This window comes from Porites lutea, chromosome 2 (genome assembly GCF_958299795.1).
Source record: "Porites lutea chromosome 2, jaPorLute2.1, whole genome shotgun sequence".
NCBI classification, from domain to species: Eukaryota; Metazoa; Cnidaria; class Anthozoa; order Scleractinia; family Poritidae; genus Porites; species Porites lutea.
The window spans coordinates 9,630,600-9,646,725 of record NC_133202.1 but is presented as its reverse complement, the minus strand read 5'-3'; the positions used below and the strand labels follow the sequence as shown (position 1 = coordinate 9,646,725).

Here is a 16,126-nt window from a genome sequence, read left to right as displayed (position 1 = left end):
GAGAGGCCTTCAAACCACCGAAAAATGTGCTTGATACCCTCGCTTCTTGAATGGAAACGGAAACTAATACCATGACTTTTCTTATATAAAACAATTTTATAATCCTTCCTTTCTACCTAAATGTTGTTACAATTTGAAAAGATTTCAATCTGATTTTTTAATATTTTTTCAAAATTACCCTCTAAATCAGCATTATCGCGACCATCAATTTCGCCAATTTTCAACAGCGAAAATCCCTTCCTGGTACATGGCTTTCATTAGAAAAATGGTATTCCAGAGAAAGAGCAATGCTTCCCCTATCAATCTGTGAAATAAAATTCTGGGGCAATTCAAAATGCGAGTTTTTACAACTGGAAACATTTACGGTACTTGCGTGATTTACGACCTCTGAACTTGCAGTTGTGTTGATGAATACAAGCGAGAACTTCGACAGCACTTGAAACTCTGGCGCAAATTCGCCCCTTTTCCGCCAGTTTAAACACCAAAAACGATTTTAGATTTCACAGTGGTAAATTGTGAAAAGGAAAAGCAATTTTATTGTGCGAAAATGTGCTATGAACTTCTTGACTACAACACTTCCCTCACGTGCGTATTTGTTTACTTTTGCCGTTACATATAATTATGTACAAAACGGCTAATAGTGTCGGTAGCTATTCTTTCAAATGCTCTCATTTCTCATGAACCAAATCGTTACAGCTATAAAAAAGGAAAACATTTTAACCTACCTCACATTATTTGACAACAAACCCGAATCCTTTACTGCCTTTAGCGAAACGAGATTGCGTGACAAATTTCGTTTCGCCACAAAAAGTGAGCAGTTTGATAGAAAATGTTAAGTACGACTGAAACGCGCCGGTAAAAGCGCCCCTAATGACTCCGGCGGGAGGGGGTCGCTGGGTTGGGAGGGGAAACTCTGAAATTGAGTAAAGGGGACCTAACTCTAAGCATACCGCCTGCTTTTCAGTTGTGCGTTTCCCTTGGCAATAAATTTTGCCCACTGTTTCGAGCAACTCCTTAAAGGAGATTGCAAGCCGGTATACTTGGGCCCGGCAGGAACGCTCAACGGTGAAACCAAAGATCGTGCCTTCAAAAAACTTATTTTAACTTACTGAAAGCTGTTTTTTCTTGACTGATTTAACTTAGGAAAGAAGAAAAGGAACCTCATAATAAGCGTATGTATAAAACTATCAAGAAATCTCGAAATTCTGGATTTTGTAAGAGAACAAATACTTTCGAAAAATTTAGGAGAGAGTCCGTGGACTGGAAATAACTCGCTATCAATTATCCGAAGAAATCCGAATATCTCACTTTTCAACCCCACGTTAATACGCTTCATTTTTGAGGGGAGCCAACATTAGCAGTGCCACTGTTATTTTTTTGCGCCTGGGTATCTCACGTTATGCTTACGCGTATCCGCAAGTGTGTCTTACATCTTACGCTTACGTAAAGGTTATATACCTGGAACGATGGGGTATGTGATATATTCACCTGGTACCGCCCCGAGGCCTACGTGTGTAAGACTGTTCCTTTTCAGATTTTCAATAGCAATGCAAAAAACAATAGCTTTCAGTTAGTGCGAACGACCTTTCCCTCTTTTTTTTTTTTAATTTCCTTTTTTCCCTTTTTTTTCTCAAAAAGCGCGGGTTTTTTTTTCAAGGTGCGAGGGGCGCGATCATTGGTTCCATCGCTCGAGCGTTCCAGACGGACGCAACTATACGGCTTGCTTTAAAGATTTGCTAAAAAATATAAGCGAAATATACCTCCAAGGCAGACTCACAGCTAAAGTGCAGACGGTATGCTTAGAGCTAGGTCCCCTTTGCTCCATTTTAAACAACCCCCCCCCCCCCCTTCCCCCACCCCTGCCAGATTCATTAGGGGCGCTAATACGGGCGCGGTTCAGTCGTACTTGCCATTTTCTGTCAAACTGCTCACTTATTTCTGGCTTGACATAAGCCTATATTTTTCCCAAACGTTGCTCAGAAATGCAAAACTTGCTCGAGGTTGCCAAAACTACAGAACGCTTTGCTTTTAACACCAGAGGTGCTCTAAAATTATCCAGGTTTTCGAGCCCCGACCTGTCTGGTCTGAAATGTTCTGCGTTTCTTCGCCCCATCCCGAAACGGGATGACATTTCACACTACGAATTAGCGCTTTTTTCCTCCTCAACGTCATTTTTCTAAGGATACAAGTAAGGAATTGATAATCGTATTTCAAAATGTGTAAGCAGGCGTTTATGGACAGTAAGAGACTTTCAAAGGCCCACCTCTTCATAGTCTCTTGTGGAAAATATTTTGTTTAGCCTTACGTTTTCATAATCGCTCTAGCGGATAAGTCAGTGAAACTAAGGATTTTGATTATTTACATGTTTCGCTTTTATGGCTACAGAAGGTGCCGGGTGAGTTTCTTTTTCGGAATGGTATCTGTCTCCGCGGTATAACCTTGGTCTCAAAGTTCTTTGTCACGCAATCTCGTTTCGCTAAAGGCAGTAAACTGTAAAGGATTCGGGTTTGTTGTCAAATAATGTGAGGTAGGTTAAAATGTTTTCCTTTTTTATAGCTATAACGATTTGGTTCATGAGAAATGAGAGCATTTGAAAGAATAGCTACCGACACTATTAGCCGTTTTGTACATAATTATATGTAACGGCAAAAGTAAAAAAATACGCACGTGAGGGAAGTGTTGTAGTCAAGAAGTTCCTAGCACATTTTCGCACAATAAAATTGCTTTTCCTTTTCACAATTTACCACTGTGAAATCTAAAATCGTTTTTGGTGTTTAAACTGGCGGAAAAGGGGCGAATTTGCGCCAGAGTTTCAAGTGCTGTCGAAGTTCTCGCTTGTATTCATCAACACAACTGCAAGTTCAGAGGTCGTAAATCACGCAAGTACCGTAAATGTTTCCAGTTGTAAAAACTCGCATTTTGAATTGCCCCAGAATTTTATTTCACAGATTGATAGGGGAAGCATTGCTCTTTCTCTGGAATACCATTTTTCTAATGAAAGCCATGTACCAGGAAGGGATTTTCGCTGTTGAAAATTGGCGAAATTGATGGTCGCGATAATGCTGATTTAGAGGGTAATTTTGAAAAAATATTAAAAAATCAGATTGAAATCTTTTCAAATTGTAACAACGTTTAGGTAGAAAGGAAGGATTATAAAATTGTTTTATATAAGAAAAGTCATGGTATTAGTTTCCGTTTCCATTCAAGAAGCGAGGGTATCAAGCACATTTTTCGGTGGTTTGAAGGCCTCTCGAAGGTGAAAATTAAAAAAAATTATTATTTTGGAAAATATTAAGTCAAACGAACTGAGTCTTGTATTTTCTAAAATAGTTTCCAAAGGGCTTTGTTATGACAAAGTTTAGGGGATTTCGATTTTTCCATCTTGCACACCTATCCGTGGTATTTACAGAAAGTCGCTCTTAAGAACCACGACGAAGTTCACGACGACGACGTCTGTTGACTGGGAAAGGACTGGAAAGAGAACGTCAGTTTCGGCGGGAAAAAGAAAACTTAAGATGCAGTCGATCGGTAGGTCGACGACGACGACACTGAATGTAAACAAACATGTAGACTGTGATGTCCGTTCACAACAAAGTTTTTTTCGCAAAGGCGTCTTTAAAGACGATGCAAGATCTTATTTTATAAGCCGTACGTCTACTTTCATTGACGATGAAGAATTTTTAGTGTTGTCAGACCTTTTCGAATGGAAAAATCTCTGCTTTCCGTACGAAGGTTATTCAACTTTCAACCTGAATGACATGACCGAGTCCGAGTGTCTGTCATAGTTTAGATTTGGAAAAAGAGACATTCCGATGCGATAGCTGTTTTCCATATGAAGTTCATTTCCCCTATATTAAAGATATATGATTTGCCTGACCTAAATACGTACAAATAAATTTGTCACTTACGAGTTCGCTCGCTCGGCCTGCACAGCTCAGTGTTGTCTTCGAAGTAAACACAATTCATCAGTCAAATTTTCAATCAACATCGCTTGTTAGGAGAAAAAAGAAAGGATACCTGGATTTACGAGGTGAACAAATACAAAGCCCTTGAAAAATCGCTTAAAAGCAGGGAGTTATACCTGCCGAAGCTTGTGGATTGCAGGACGACGTGATTCTACTGTGTTTGGCGTCGTCGACGACACCACGACGACGAAATTTGTTAACCGCGCTTGCGCAGTGCACGATATCTCACTTCCGGTCGTCGTCGACAAAGTCGTCGTCGTGGTTCTTAAGTTCCCTAATTATTCTTTATAGAACACGAGGTTAATAGAAGGGGAATATTCGCGGTAAGGTTAATATTCGGTAAACAATAGGTTTGATCTTTACAGAATTTTCAAACATTGCAAATCAAATAGGAAACAATAGCCTAATGGGTTACATGGAATCGCCAGAAGTTTAAATTCAGCTGTAAATTGTACTTCCAAGCCTAAGAAGAAAAGTAGCGCTTTGTTTTTATCTGTCGACTCGCCAAGTTAGGGAAAAGGGTATTTTGTGCAGTAATTTGTGTTGTTCTTCGTTAGTGCAGACCCCAGGGGCCCCACTCACATATTTTAATGACGGGGGGGGGGGGGGGGGGGGGGGGTCCGAAGGATCTTTTTGGGTCTGACATTTTGGCCAAAAGGGATTTTTTTGGGTCTATGGAAGACGCCGGGATTTTTTTGGGTCGCGAAAACAACACAGGGATTTTTTTGGGTATTGTATTTTTCATCAGCTCAAATCAACAATAACATAAGCGCAATTTATAGTTTTGTTTTTGACCAAAACCAAAGTTGAAGTTGGCATGTTTTAGCTTTCCAGAAGATAAATAATAAAATTTGCTGATGCAAAAACACTGAGGGTTTTTTTTGGGTATGCTAAAAAAGTAGGGATTTTTTGGGGTAGACAAATTCTGAAATTGGGATTTTTTTGGGTATAAAATATGAACCTCTGTCGGACCCCCCCGTCATTAAAACATGTGAGTGGGGCCCCTGGGGTGCAGACAATGGTGGCCCGGTTGCTCGAGGTAAGGAGCCGTTTCTCTGTAGTTTTCTCTGTCCTGATTAACTGAAATCTCGAGCTTTCGTTAAGATTTGCTTTTATTTTTTTCTCATAAGTCATTTGAATTTGATGTCGGGGGAAAATTTGTCTTGAAATGTTGAGTTTACACACCTCTTCTACTCGATTAAACTGTAATTGTCAACATTTCATCGAGCAAAAAATACTGCTAAAGTTAATCTGAAAACGATCTTTTGCAACTTTGAAGTCCTTTCATACCTTCAAAAAAATGGACCCTAGAATTTTGCCAAATTCTAAAGGTTCTTACTCTAAAAAAACGGACAATACAACGAGCTCACGAATTATTTACTCGCGAGGCTAAAACACTACAAAAAGACCACTTAGTGTGTATCCTGAAACCGATTTTTGCCTGTAAAAGCTTTATTTGTGTAAGGTTATTTGTGTTTTTCATGTTGCAAACGGTGTTGAAATAAATACCACAGTATGATAATCTCATCTGGAGTTTATTTACTTTATGTGGTTTTACCATGCCTCATAGTTTTCTCATACACCTGTAATAATTAACCTTTACAGATCCTGCACCACAATGTATAGGTAAGATTTCCATACAACCCCAAACATTTGTTATGTGTGTTAAATAATATAAGCTTGCTGCATGGATAATAAATGTAGAGGTTTGGATGCATAGGACCTGTTGATGTTGTGTTTGCCACTTATAGATCCAGCAAGTTTTGTCTACTTTTGTAGGCACTCATGGTTTTAGGTGTCGGCTGTTGAATGTAGTCTTTTCTTTTTTTCTCTATAGAAAGCACTCAGAAGTGTTAAGAATATAAACCACTGCAATATGTTCAAGCTGTGTATAGCTTCTTGTTTATAATTATGTCTTATTTCTTGTACCACCCCTCCTCAGTGAAAGCCTAATTAACTCATTTTTTTACATTGTATGGTGAAACCTGTATTATGCAGACCCCATATTAAGCAGACACCCTCTATTCAACAATCGAATAGCTCAAAAATGTGGCAAAACGTTTCTTTCCATAATTTAAGAAAGACAAACCTGTATTTAGTGGATATCTCTAATAAGCAGAAAGCAGCAAATCTTGTGAGGATGTCTGCCTAATTCTAATTATACAAGTTTTTCTTTTTTATTTATAACAACCTCATATGCATAAAAATAGATGGTAAAAAGAAGGATGAGTGAGGGTGCAAAGAGAGAAGAACTGAGTCCTTATGCCAGGCTGGCTCCCCCCTATAGGTATAATATAAAATACAACATGTAAAGGTTTCATAAAACTGGTACATCATTTTTATGTTGTATGTCTTTCAGACTGTGGGCAGTCTCTCTTCAGCTCAAAAATCTGTATGCGAGAGTATTTGAGCAGCGCAGTCCCGTGAGTTGTGAGGGTGCAAATTCGAATACGCTGCTCAAATACTCTCCCTTACAGATTTTCAAGTAAAAGAGAGACTGCTTGCAGTCTTTATGTCTTTCAGTGTCTGAATTGAAGGAACAATACTACTAGCAATCATGAATTATCTTTTAAGATGTCTGGATGACCTTGCCACAGAATTAATAGTGGGAAAAATAATGTACAAGCTTGACAAACAGTGCAACTTCTATCTTTTGGGGCAAGGGAGCACTTATTTATTTATTCAGCCATTATTTTTTATACTTTTGTTATTCTATGTGGCTGCCAAAGCATTTGGGATTTGAAATTTGAGGAGTACTGGGAAGAGTGTGACCAACTGAATGAAACACATGTTATTGTACACAATACATTAATATTAATTTGTCTCCTTCTAGATGCTTTCCTTGACATTGCCTCTTTCAAGCCATGGCATGAATAGATACATTGATTCAGTCACACACACTGTTTTATTGTTCCAGAATGTCTCTCTCAATGCAACCCATGCAGATGCATAAATTGATTAACTCACCAATAAAAGAAACTTGATCTAATTAAGACGTCAAGGTGTGACCAAAGGAAGTTCTTATTGATTTTTATTTTAATTTGATACTGCCATTTTTAACTTAAAGCCTTCCTCAATGAAGGTCAGATGCTCAATACTGATCAGCTTAACTGATAATAACAGCCTAAATCTCCTGTGATGTCTTAGTGGTTGCACCAGGCCTACCCTGATCAATCATAATGTGCAGGCCAACATGTGAGTTTATTAGATTATTTAAAGGAAAAGATTGGGGTGTTATGGTGGTTGCCTTAAAAGCAAAAGATTACACAAACTTGCTCTGCCTGCAGACTCGGCTTTAAGAGCATTGGAATGCAACATTAAAATCAATAAAGTCAATGTTTAAACATGTTGAAATGCAAAAAGGTGCTCACTTTACTATTGTCTGTACTATACTTCTGATTCATTTAGGCAAACAGCATGTACATGAATCCTTATAACAAATTCTTTTGAGTCTGAATAAAACAGATATCCCATGTCAGGAACTTAAAATTAAATATACAGGTTTCGCTGTACACTATAGAAAAAGAGTAATTAGGTTCGTATTTTTTTTCTGTGTGGAAGGGGGGTATAAAAAAATAAGACACAACTCAGCAAGAAGCTATACACAGTTTGAACTTATTGCAGTAGTTTTTATTCTTCATACTTTTGAGAGCTTTCTATAACGAAAAAAAAAAAAAAACACTACATTCGGCAGCCGACACCTAAAACCATAAGTGCTTACTAAAATAGAGAAAACTTGCTCGATCAATAAGTGGCAAACACAACATCAAAAGGTCCTATGCATTCATGAATGCCTGAAGCTTGAATTGTGCTGTGGTACGATTTGCAGTCAAACCCCTACCATTAAATAATATAAGCTTGCTGCATGTATAATAAATTTTATTATACATGCAGCAAGCTTATATTATTTAACACACATACCAAATGTTTGGGGTTGTATGGAAATCTTACCTACACAGTGTGGTGCAGGATCTGTTAGCTACTCTAAAATTCGAATATAAAAAAAGTTTTATGTTATGTTATATTATGTTGGTACAACCACATAAAGTAAATAAACTCCAGATGAGATTATCATACTGTCGTATTTATTTTAACACCGTTTGCAACATGAAAAAACACAAATAACCTTACACAAATAAAAATGAAAATTCGAGATTTCAGTGTCAAGAAGACCACAGAGAAACGCGCCTTACCTCGAGCAACCGGGTCACCATTGAAACAACACAAGCTGCACAAGAAACCTTTTCCCTGACTTGGCGAGTCGACAGATGAAAACAAAAATCTTCTTTTCTTCACAGGCTGGGAAGCAGACTTTAAAGTTCTGGCGATTCCGTATAATCCATTAGGCCATTGTTTGCGAAAGGATTTGTTAACTGCGATTTGATTTGCAATGTTTGAAAATTCTGTAAAGATCAAACTTTTGCACATACCGATTTTCACACATGAATTGATCCGTCAAAACCGTCAATCAAATTGAACTTAAATGGTCTCCTTACTGATTTTTAATCTTGGTGAACAGTGGCTTTAGGAATATCAACCTCGCCGCGAATATTCCGCTTCTATTCACCTCGTGTTCAAGAATATTAAAGTGCTTAATTGTTAATTGTCCAATGTGACGCACGGTACAAAATATCAGTCAAAGCAGGAAAAGGTGTTTTCCACATGATCCCTGGTCATGTCCTTGACAAAAATACTGGAAACCTTTATAAGTTCTTTTCCTTCCTCTTTCAATAGAAAATATGTCCAGTTGGTCGCTTGTACGGTTGTCTTTGTAGGACCCGCGTGTTTTGTGTGCAACGCTTATCCGGGCCGCAATGCTACTTGTCCTCTTTCCAGCTGTTCAAACAAAAAACGATGGTCACGCAGTCGCTTTCACCGATTTCTAACGTTTCTTTTAAAGGATCCGTTTGTGTAGAAGTTTTAACCAGTTTCTATGGTAGGTTCTTCGTTGAAGAAGGACAGTTTATCAAGTACACACCCTCCACATCGTCTCTCCACTTAGGGAGCCATTTTATTCATTTACTGACCCGGCCTCGCTTTGGCGCTGAATCTTCCGGAAGTCAACCAGGTTACCGGAAACTGTTTCCGCATGGTCCGCATAGTTCTAAAAATAACTTTTTTGGGATTAAGATATCCCAAAGGCGTGACTGGGAGTGTCCCTCTCTGTCCTATTATGGCTCTTGACTCTCTATAAGACGGACTCCTCTCTAAGACGGACACTTAGTGCCCGTCCCAAAGGTGTCCGTCTTAGAGAGAGTTGACTGTATCCCTGAAATTCTCCAAATTAATGCGGACAATACATATATCCATGACTAGTACATTTCAGTGTGAGTATTGTCAATGTTTTACATTCAAAAGATGCGATAATTTAAAACTAAAATGTACTAGTCATGGAGGTATGTATATAGCGCGCATTATTCTGGTAAAATTAGCATAACGTCAACATCTACATCTACACCTACATTTATTAAGTTGATAAAATCTTGTAAGACATCATATCAACTGTAATAAAAGCTAAAATAAAATATACATATATGTACATATGTATAAGTTGAATAAAAGTAAATATGTCAAATAACAAAATAAATAGATGATAATTCAAAATTATAATTTACTTCACTTATTTCACGTGCTTTCCTAAATTTAACTGAAAATCAGATAATGACTTGCAATTTACTAAGTCAGCGGGCAGTGAGTTCCACTCTGTTATTGATCTAGGAAAAAAGGAAAACTTAAAGACGTCCTTAGAAACTTTTGGCATTCTATACTTACTGTTGCGTGTTCTTAATTCACTGTTTGTATTAAGTGTTCTTCTGCGTTTATGTCTACTAGATTATGACTAAGTTTGTGCATTAAAGTCAATCTGTTTTTCTTTCGTCTGGTTTCTAATGTGTCCCATTTCAGATCAGGTAACATGTCCGTCACACCTGCTGTTTTGGAGAAGTTTTGAAGGCAAAAACGAGCAGCTTTTCTTTGAACTCTCTCCAAGGTTGAAATATATTTTTTGTAGTGTGGGTCCCACGAGGCACTTGCGTACTCCAGTTTGGGTCGGACGATGCTGGTATAGGCCGTTTCACGTACTTTCCTAGGGCAGTTCCAGAGATTTCTCTTGATCAACCCCGAGGATCGACTCGCCTTGAAAAACAGTGAATGTTGCAAAGCAGAGTTTTGAGAGGTTCGTAGAATAGGCTTGTCTTGAAATTTTAAGATGTTGCATTGAATCAATCTCAATGAAAGTTTCAGACCTTATTTATACATTATGAAGATTATGTGAAGAGATTTTAAAAAAATTCGTTTGAGTCGTTTCAGAGACATACAACAGTGGCAGATCCAGACCTTCAGATAAGGGGATGGGGGAGGGGGGGGGGGTCATCCAGACCCTGAGATAAGGGTCCGGGGCCCGGTCTCCAAAAAAATCCGCCACTGTACAAAAAAGCGCTAAAATTTCAACTTTTAAATGAAGGTTTGATACATATTTTTTCGTCCTAGTTGAATTCCAAACATACATAATTTTTTACTTCTTACGGAGATTGTTTTCTCAACAGCAAACTTTACGTTCCTAATGTTGGATTTTCAGTAGCTAGTCTAGATCTGATCTCGCTAGATCAAACAAAATTCGGCTTTTATCAACTTCAAAGTTTTTTTGTTTATTGTTGTCATAGTAATATCGATTTTACTTAAAACTATATTTTTACAAATTTCAATCCATAGCAAATTACTGGTGAAAATTTTATAGCGATCAGACAAGGAGAAAACCACTTTTAAGGCGATTCAAAAATAACGGTATGGCTCTGAAAAACTGTATCGAAACACCTTAACAATGAACATACACCAATGAGGATTAAAGATTTGATTGAACAAAGAAACAATAAATACGACCTCAGAGGAAACGATATTTTAAAGCGGCCAATGGCCAACTCTTCAACATACGGCCCTTAAATCGTGGCGGTTTACAGCGCCAAAACTTGAAGAAACTCAATACCCGATTCATATAGAACTATACGATCTTTCAAGGCTCTCTGTCTCTCAGTTTCGTCATTTATTGATTATAAGACTGTAGATTAAATTCTCTTCTAACTCCCCCCTCTAAGTTTTATTTTCGGTTTCCCTAACCTCGGAATGAGCTTCCCCGCGCGTCCAGTTGTATGTGACGCTTTCTTCCCGGTTTGCGAACGCGTTTGCGTGTCGAGCCAAAGGAATGTGTGAAAATCTAGTCCGTAATCTGTTTCTCTTGTTTTAGCCTGTGTATAGCAAATTTTAAAATACAATTCGTATCCCTCTTTTTGTACCTAGTGCGTGTGTTTTTTACCTTGTCCTTACTTTCAAGTCTGTGTTTTATATTCAGTCCTCATTTTATACAAAGTCCACAGTCTGCAGTCCATGTCTCAAACTGACCGGCCATGCGAAGAATTTGACTTAGAAATTGAATTTAATAAGCTCTTCATCAAAAAGTAGAAGTTTCAGGACCTCTCCTCGAAATAGAGACTCCTGTAGTTTTAATTTTTGTAGTGACCAATAATTCTTTGCATTTTGTGTGGTCAGTCGGTATAACGAGAGGCTCGACAGTGTTTGCGTCACCTTGGTTTTATATCAAGGAGCGTAAAAGACAATATTTCCCTGAGTAATTTCATATTTCCTACACTGAGAGAACAAAACAAACGGCCATCTGCTTCACGAATTAGGTAACATCACACCATGCTCAAAATTATGCTCTGCTTCATATTCAAGTACATGTACATTTGGGAGTCAAAGCAACCACAAGGGCGAAGACAGTAATAGTTCTTTATAGTTTGCAACATACTCGTTAATAAGCTCTCGCATCTGCCCGTTGAATTTTTCACTGTCTGTATTACATTAAAGCTTGAAAACAATAAAACACTCTGAGGGACAAATGTGACGGCGATATGTGTATGCTGCAAATGTTCACCCATCCACCATAAGCAACAACAACTTGGCACGTGAAGCACAGTTTTGACATATTTCTCTTGCCGTCCACTGCACGGCTAACTACCTATCGGCCAATTTCAGTTTACGTTTTATGGAGGACGTCAGACATAAGGCGACGATTTTCTTTTTCTTTTTTAAACTTGCAAACCCTCCTTAAGAATTAATTCTGTTTGACAAATCGAACGAGGTGTAATTACAACCTCCATATTATGCGTTGACTACAATGACGTTTTTCCCTTCAAATCCTATCAATTGCAGATAAACATTCCTTCACAGCAATGGTGTCGCCACGGTTTTTTCCCAGAGGTACCCACAATTTTCGAACTCCCTCGGTTCTCCCTCATCGTGTAAAAATCCCGGCCTGATTGCCTTCTCTATTCTTTTGAGTATCGTGGGTTACACAAGAATGGATGGAATGGCAAATGGTTCAAAACCTTTCTACAGTTCCTTTACCCTGCAGCTGCGAGCAGAGGTTTCTCTCTTGCGAGGCTGTTAACGTTTACGCCGTGTAAACAAACCAATTACGCTACAGACAAGCCAAGCTTTCGCAGGGTAAGATCCTTTAGGTCCTTAAAAAACGAAGAAGAAGAAGAAGAAATTCCCCAGACATGCCACGCCTCATTCAAAGCGAGTTCCAAACAATTTAAACTGAAATGAAACCTCTGACTTTCGGGATATTATACAAAAGGTAAATACATCAAAGACTCAAATCTCTATCTATCTATCTGCTCGTTTCTGGAAAAAAAATTGCAATTTTTGTCCCGAAGCCTCCTTGGTTTAGATACTCAACATATTAAGTCGACGTAAACGCCGCCCCCAGATAAACGCAGCCCTCGATTTAACGCCGGAGATTGAAGCAAATTTACCAATAAACGCTGCACCCAATCTGAAGAATGCAGCGTTTATTGTACTGAGGATTATTAGCAAAAACTCGGTACAACTTAGTAATCTTTACCAACCAGACAATTATGATTCTATCTCAGCAAAAAGCCGAACATTACAACTTGTAATATCCCCCTGTATGATTTATCGTAATTGTTGTCAATAATTTAACAAATGAGATTTTGAAATAAATGGCGCCCTTGAATAAACGCCGCATCAGTACAGTAACGCTTTAAATTTAATATTAAGCCTCGGTGGTTAATGAAATGAATGGGGTATGCTTGTTCTTTGTGAGAGCACTTTGAAATTATTATAGATTATCTTAATTCTCGCTTTTAAACAAACGGCATGATAAGTAGCAAGAGCTCGGTTATCTCCAATCCAACAAGGCTTCCCCGATCACGCCACGATTGGTATTCCACAGCACAAAAAGGGACAGAACCGCGCCCTTTATGCCACGAAATCCGGCTATAGAACTATACGATCCTTCAAGGCTTTTAGAAATAGCTAAGCATATTTTCACAATAAACTTGACTTGACTTGACTTAATACTCTAACCTGCTTTCGGATAGCTGACTACAAATACGTCGTCTGACTTCGTCTTGAAGTTGACAATGTAGTCGTACAGCAACCGAGGATCGTCAGTAAAATACGCTGGAATTCTTAAGCCCATTATTTCCATCGTCTTAGGTGATCTCCATTCGCCTTTGATTTCCTGCAAGATCGGAAAGTTCGCCATGATGCTCGTCGGATGGTGTTTTATTTAACGCGACAACACCAGACTCGTACCCAGCCGCTTCTCTGACCAGAAGCGTTATCATTAGATCCCATCGACCTCAGCCTCTTCGGACACCTCATGAAATTCACACAACGTGGTTTTCCCCTTTACTAATTAGGGTTAAGCACTGCCTTTACAGACTATAGGGTTAATCACTGCCTCTACTGATTAGGGTTAAGCACTGCCTTTGCTGCTAAGGGTTAAGCATTGTTTCGAAACTGGTTAGGTTCTTTTAAATGTTAAGAAAGTCTTAAAGTCGACTAAACAGACCAAGTAAGTTCTGTGTGATAGCTTAAGTTTATCCATCCTTGGAGACCCAAGGGCAGATAGTGGGGGCGAGGGAAAGTCTAAACGGGCGGAAAAATATGGCACGAAGAAAAGTAAAGAACGGCGAGAAGAGCCCCTTGGGACAATGTCTTACCAGACCAGTTCCAAACGGTCGCAGCCGTTCTGCCTTCTGATTGGGCAGAAAAACACAAAAGTTTTCTGGCACCAATCAGAAGTCAGAACGGCGGCGACCGTTGGGAACTGGTCTGGAAAGACATTGTCCCCAGGGGCTCTTCTCGCCGTTCTTTACTCTTCTTCGTGCCATATTTTTCCGCCCGTTTAGACTTTCCCTCGCCCCTACCGTCTGCCTCTGGGTCTCCGAGGATGAAGTTTATCATTTCGCTCACGAGAAGTGACCTTAACGTACATATACCCGGATGAACAACATCTTTTATGAGATGGGTAGACAGGGGCTCGAAAGCTCCCACGCCCGGTACCTTAATTATATTCTGGTATTAACCATAACTGATTTTCTTCGAGAACAAACGTACAGAGGATACAAGTATATCGGTAGACTTGCCCACAACTCGAGCTGCGAATCGAAAGCCGCGCTAGATGCGTGAAAAAGTGTGCGCGAGTGTGAAGCGCGAGAACTGAGTGCATAACTCAAAAATCGAGTGTGTGACGACAGACGGAGGAAACTTCTTAATCCGGGAAGGAGAAAGCCCCTAGGATCTTCGCTATTGCATGAGAGAAATCATATCTCAGCTAATTTGAAGGCACTATATAATAATTCTACATTGTATTTTCGCTGTAAAGATTTAGGATAAAAATCCACTTTAGATACCATCTTCGCCCTCGTTAAAAGAGGAACTCATTTTGTGACTAAAATGAAATATGCATCTCATCACTCAGGGTCCCAAGATGCTATATAAATATACTTTCCCAGGCCACGTTAACAGAACTTCAACTACATTTTTCAGTTCCCTTGTCTTAAACTGATTGTTGCTCCTTGAATAAAACCACAGTTTCTTTATTTTTCTCTAAGCTATTCTTGTATTCCGGTCTTGGATAACCAAAAAGCATTAAAAAACACTTTCCCGGCATTACTTTTTTGCCGAGGAAGCCATGAAAGCATGGAACTCTGATAAAAATACACGAAGCATGAACAGGAGCATCAAGAGTTAACTTAAGTGCGCATTTGGATTTCTTTTCTTCTCAATTTCTCTTTCTAGCTGCTTTTACACCCGAGTGTCACAGTGTTTAAAGCTGCTTAACAAAGGAAAAGAATACCAAACTCTGTGCAAAAAATTCGCTTTCGGCTCCCCTACATTCAAAGTCGAAGAAATTCAAGGACTTTTCAAGGACTCCCCCTAAAATTCAAGGACTTTTCAAGTCTGTGCGAGCCCTGTCGCCGGTTTTTCTCTGAGACCCGATTGTGCATCGCGCAAACACCTTCACAAGCTTGAAAAAGCTCGAAGAATATACCTCCCGACTTCACACTTTTTTTCTTGATTGATAATCGTCTTTTAATCTCTTTCTCTCCAGGAAATCATAAGCATATTTTACATATTTTAACAAGCATTTGTTTGAATTATAAACAAAGCTCAATAAGAAGATTTTTCGCTTTATTATAAGATACAAGATTTTAAAAATTCATTAACCCTTTCACCGCCAAATGTGGCTAAAGGCAAGTTTCGACCAAATTTCCAAATTTCATTTTCCAAAATTGTGAGAAACAAATAGCATCATGTGAAAGTAGAGGCAGAGAGCTTTCATTTGAATGGTCACATCATAGGATTTCGTCCACAGACTCAAAAGTTAGAGTCACCTTACAAAGCTCCATCAAACACTCTGGCAGTGAAAGGGTTAAATTACGTACTACACTCCTAAGTTTTATCAAGTCTTGACGAATCTCCACACCGCAAGGAACAACGTCACACAAGACAGTAAACTTCCTGCAATGGCAAAAACAAAAGTAGTAAAGATTTTTTTTCAGAATTTAAACACACATTGAACCCACTATATGGAAGGTTTTTGAGGTCCCGTTTTGGTGGAAAAAGCTGCCCTAGGCATAGGAGCCATTCGCCTACCTGAGGGTAACAGCCGGTTTCGCTACTTGTCGAGTTCGCTACATGTTCGCTACCGGCATGCAAATTCGTTACTTACTTCATTCTACCAACTTCGCTACGAAAGTTTCTAAACGTGTTGTGAACATTTCAACGATCTTTTAGAACAAACATCTTGTCTTAAATAACTCTTCCTTACTGAACTTGAAGAGGCGCCG

At 38.9% G+C, this 16,126-nt stretch overlaps 2 protein-coding genes across 5 annotated transcripts in view; both read right to left on the bottom strand.

The window, feature by feature from the left end:
- The window catches only part of LOC140927659 (sulfotransferase 1C4-like), a 21,520-nt gene extending 7,946 nt beyond the window's left edge, over nt 1-13,574 (bottom strand). For both annotated transcript variants that reach the window (XM_073377334.1, XM_073377335.1), the window contains exon 1: nt 13,353-13,574. In XM_073377334.1, the coding sequence (XP_073233435.1) occupies nt 13,353-13,533 (181 nt within the window). In that variant the 5' untranslated portion in view covers nt 13,534-13,574. The remainder of the gene's footprint in view (nt 1-13,352) is intronic.
- Nucleotides 1-16,126, bottom strand: part of LOC140927661 (mitochondrial calcium uniporter regulator 1-like) — an 81,482-nt gene that overhangs the window by 52,295 nt on the left and 13,061 nt on the right. Inside the window, exon 10 of one of the 3 annotated variants that reach the window (XM_073377336.1) lies at nt 15,466-15,797. The exons of the other annotated variants lie outside the window; for them this stretch is intronic. Coding sequence (XP_073233437.1) covers nt 15,739-15,797 — 59 coding nt within the window. The 3' untranslated portion in view covers nt 15,466-15,738. Of the gene's footprint in view, nt 1-15,465; nt 15,798-16,126 lie in introns of those variants that run through there. 3 annotated transcript variants of the gene reach the window in all.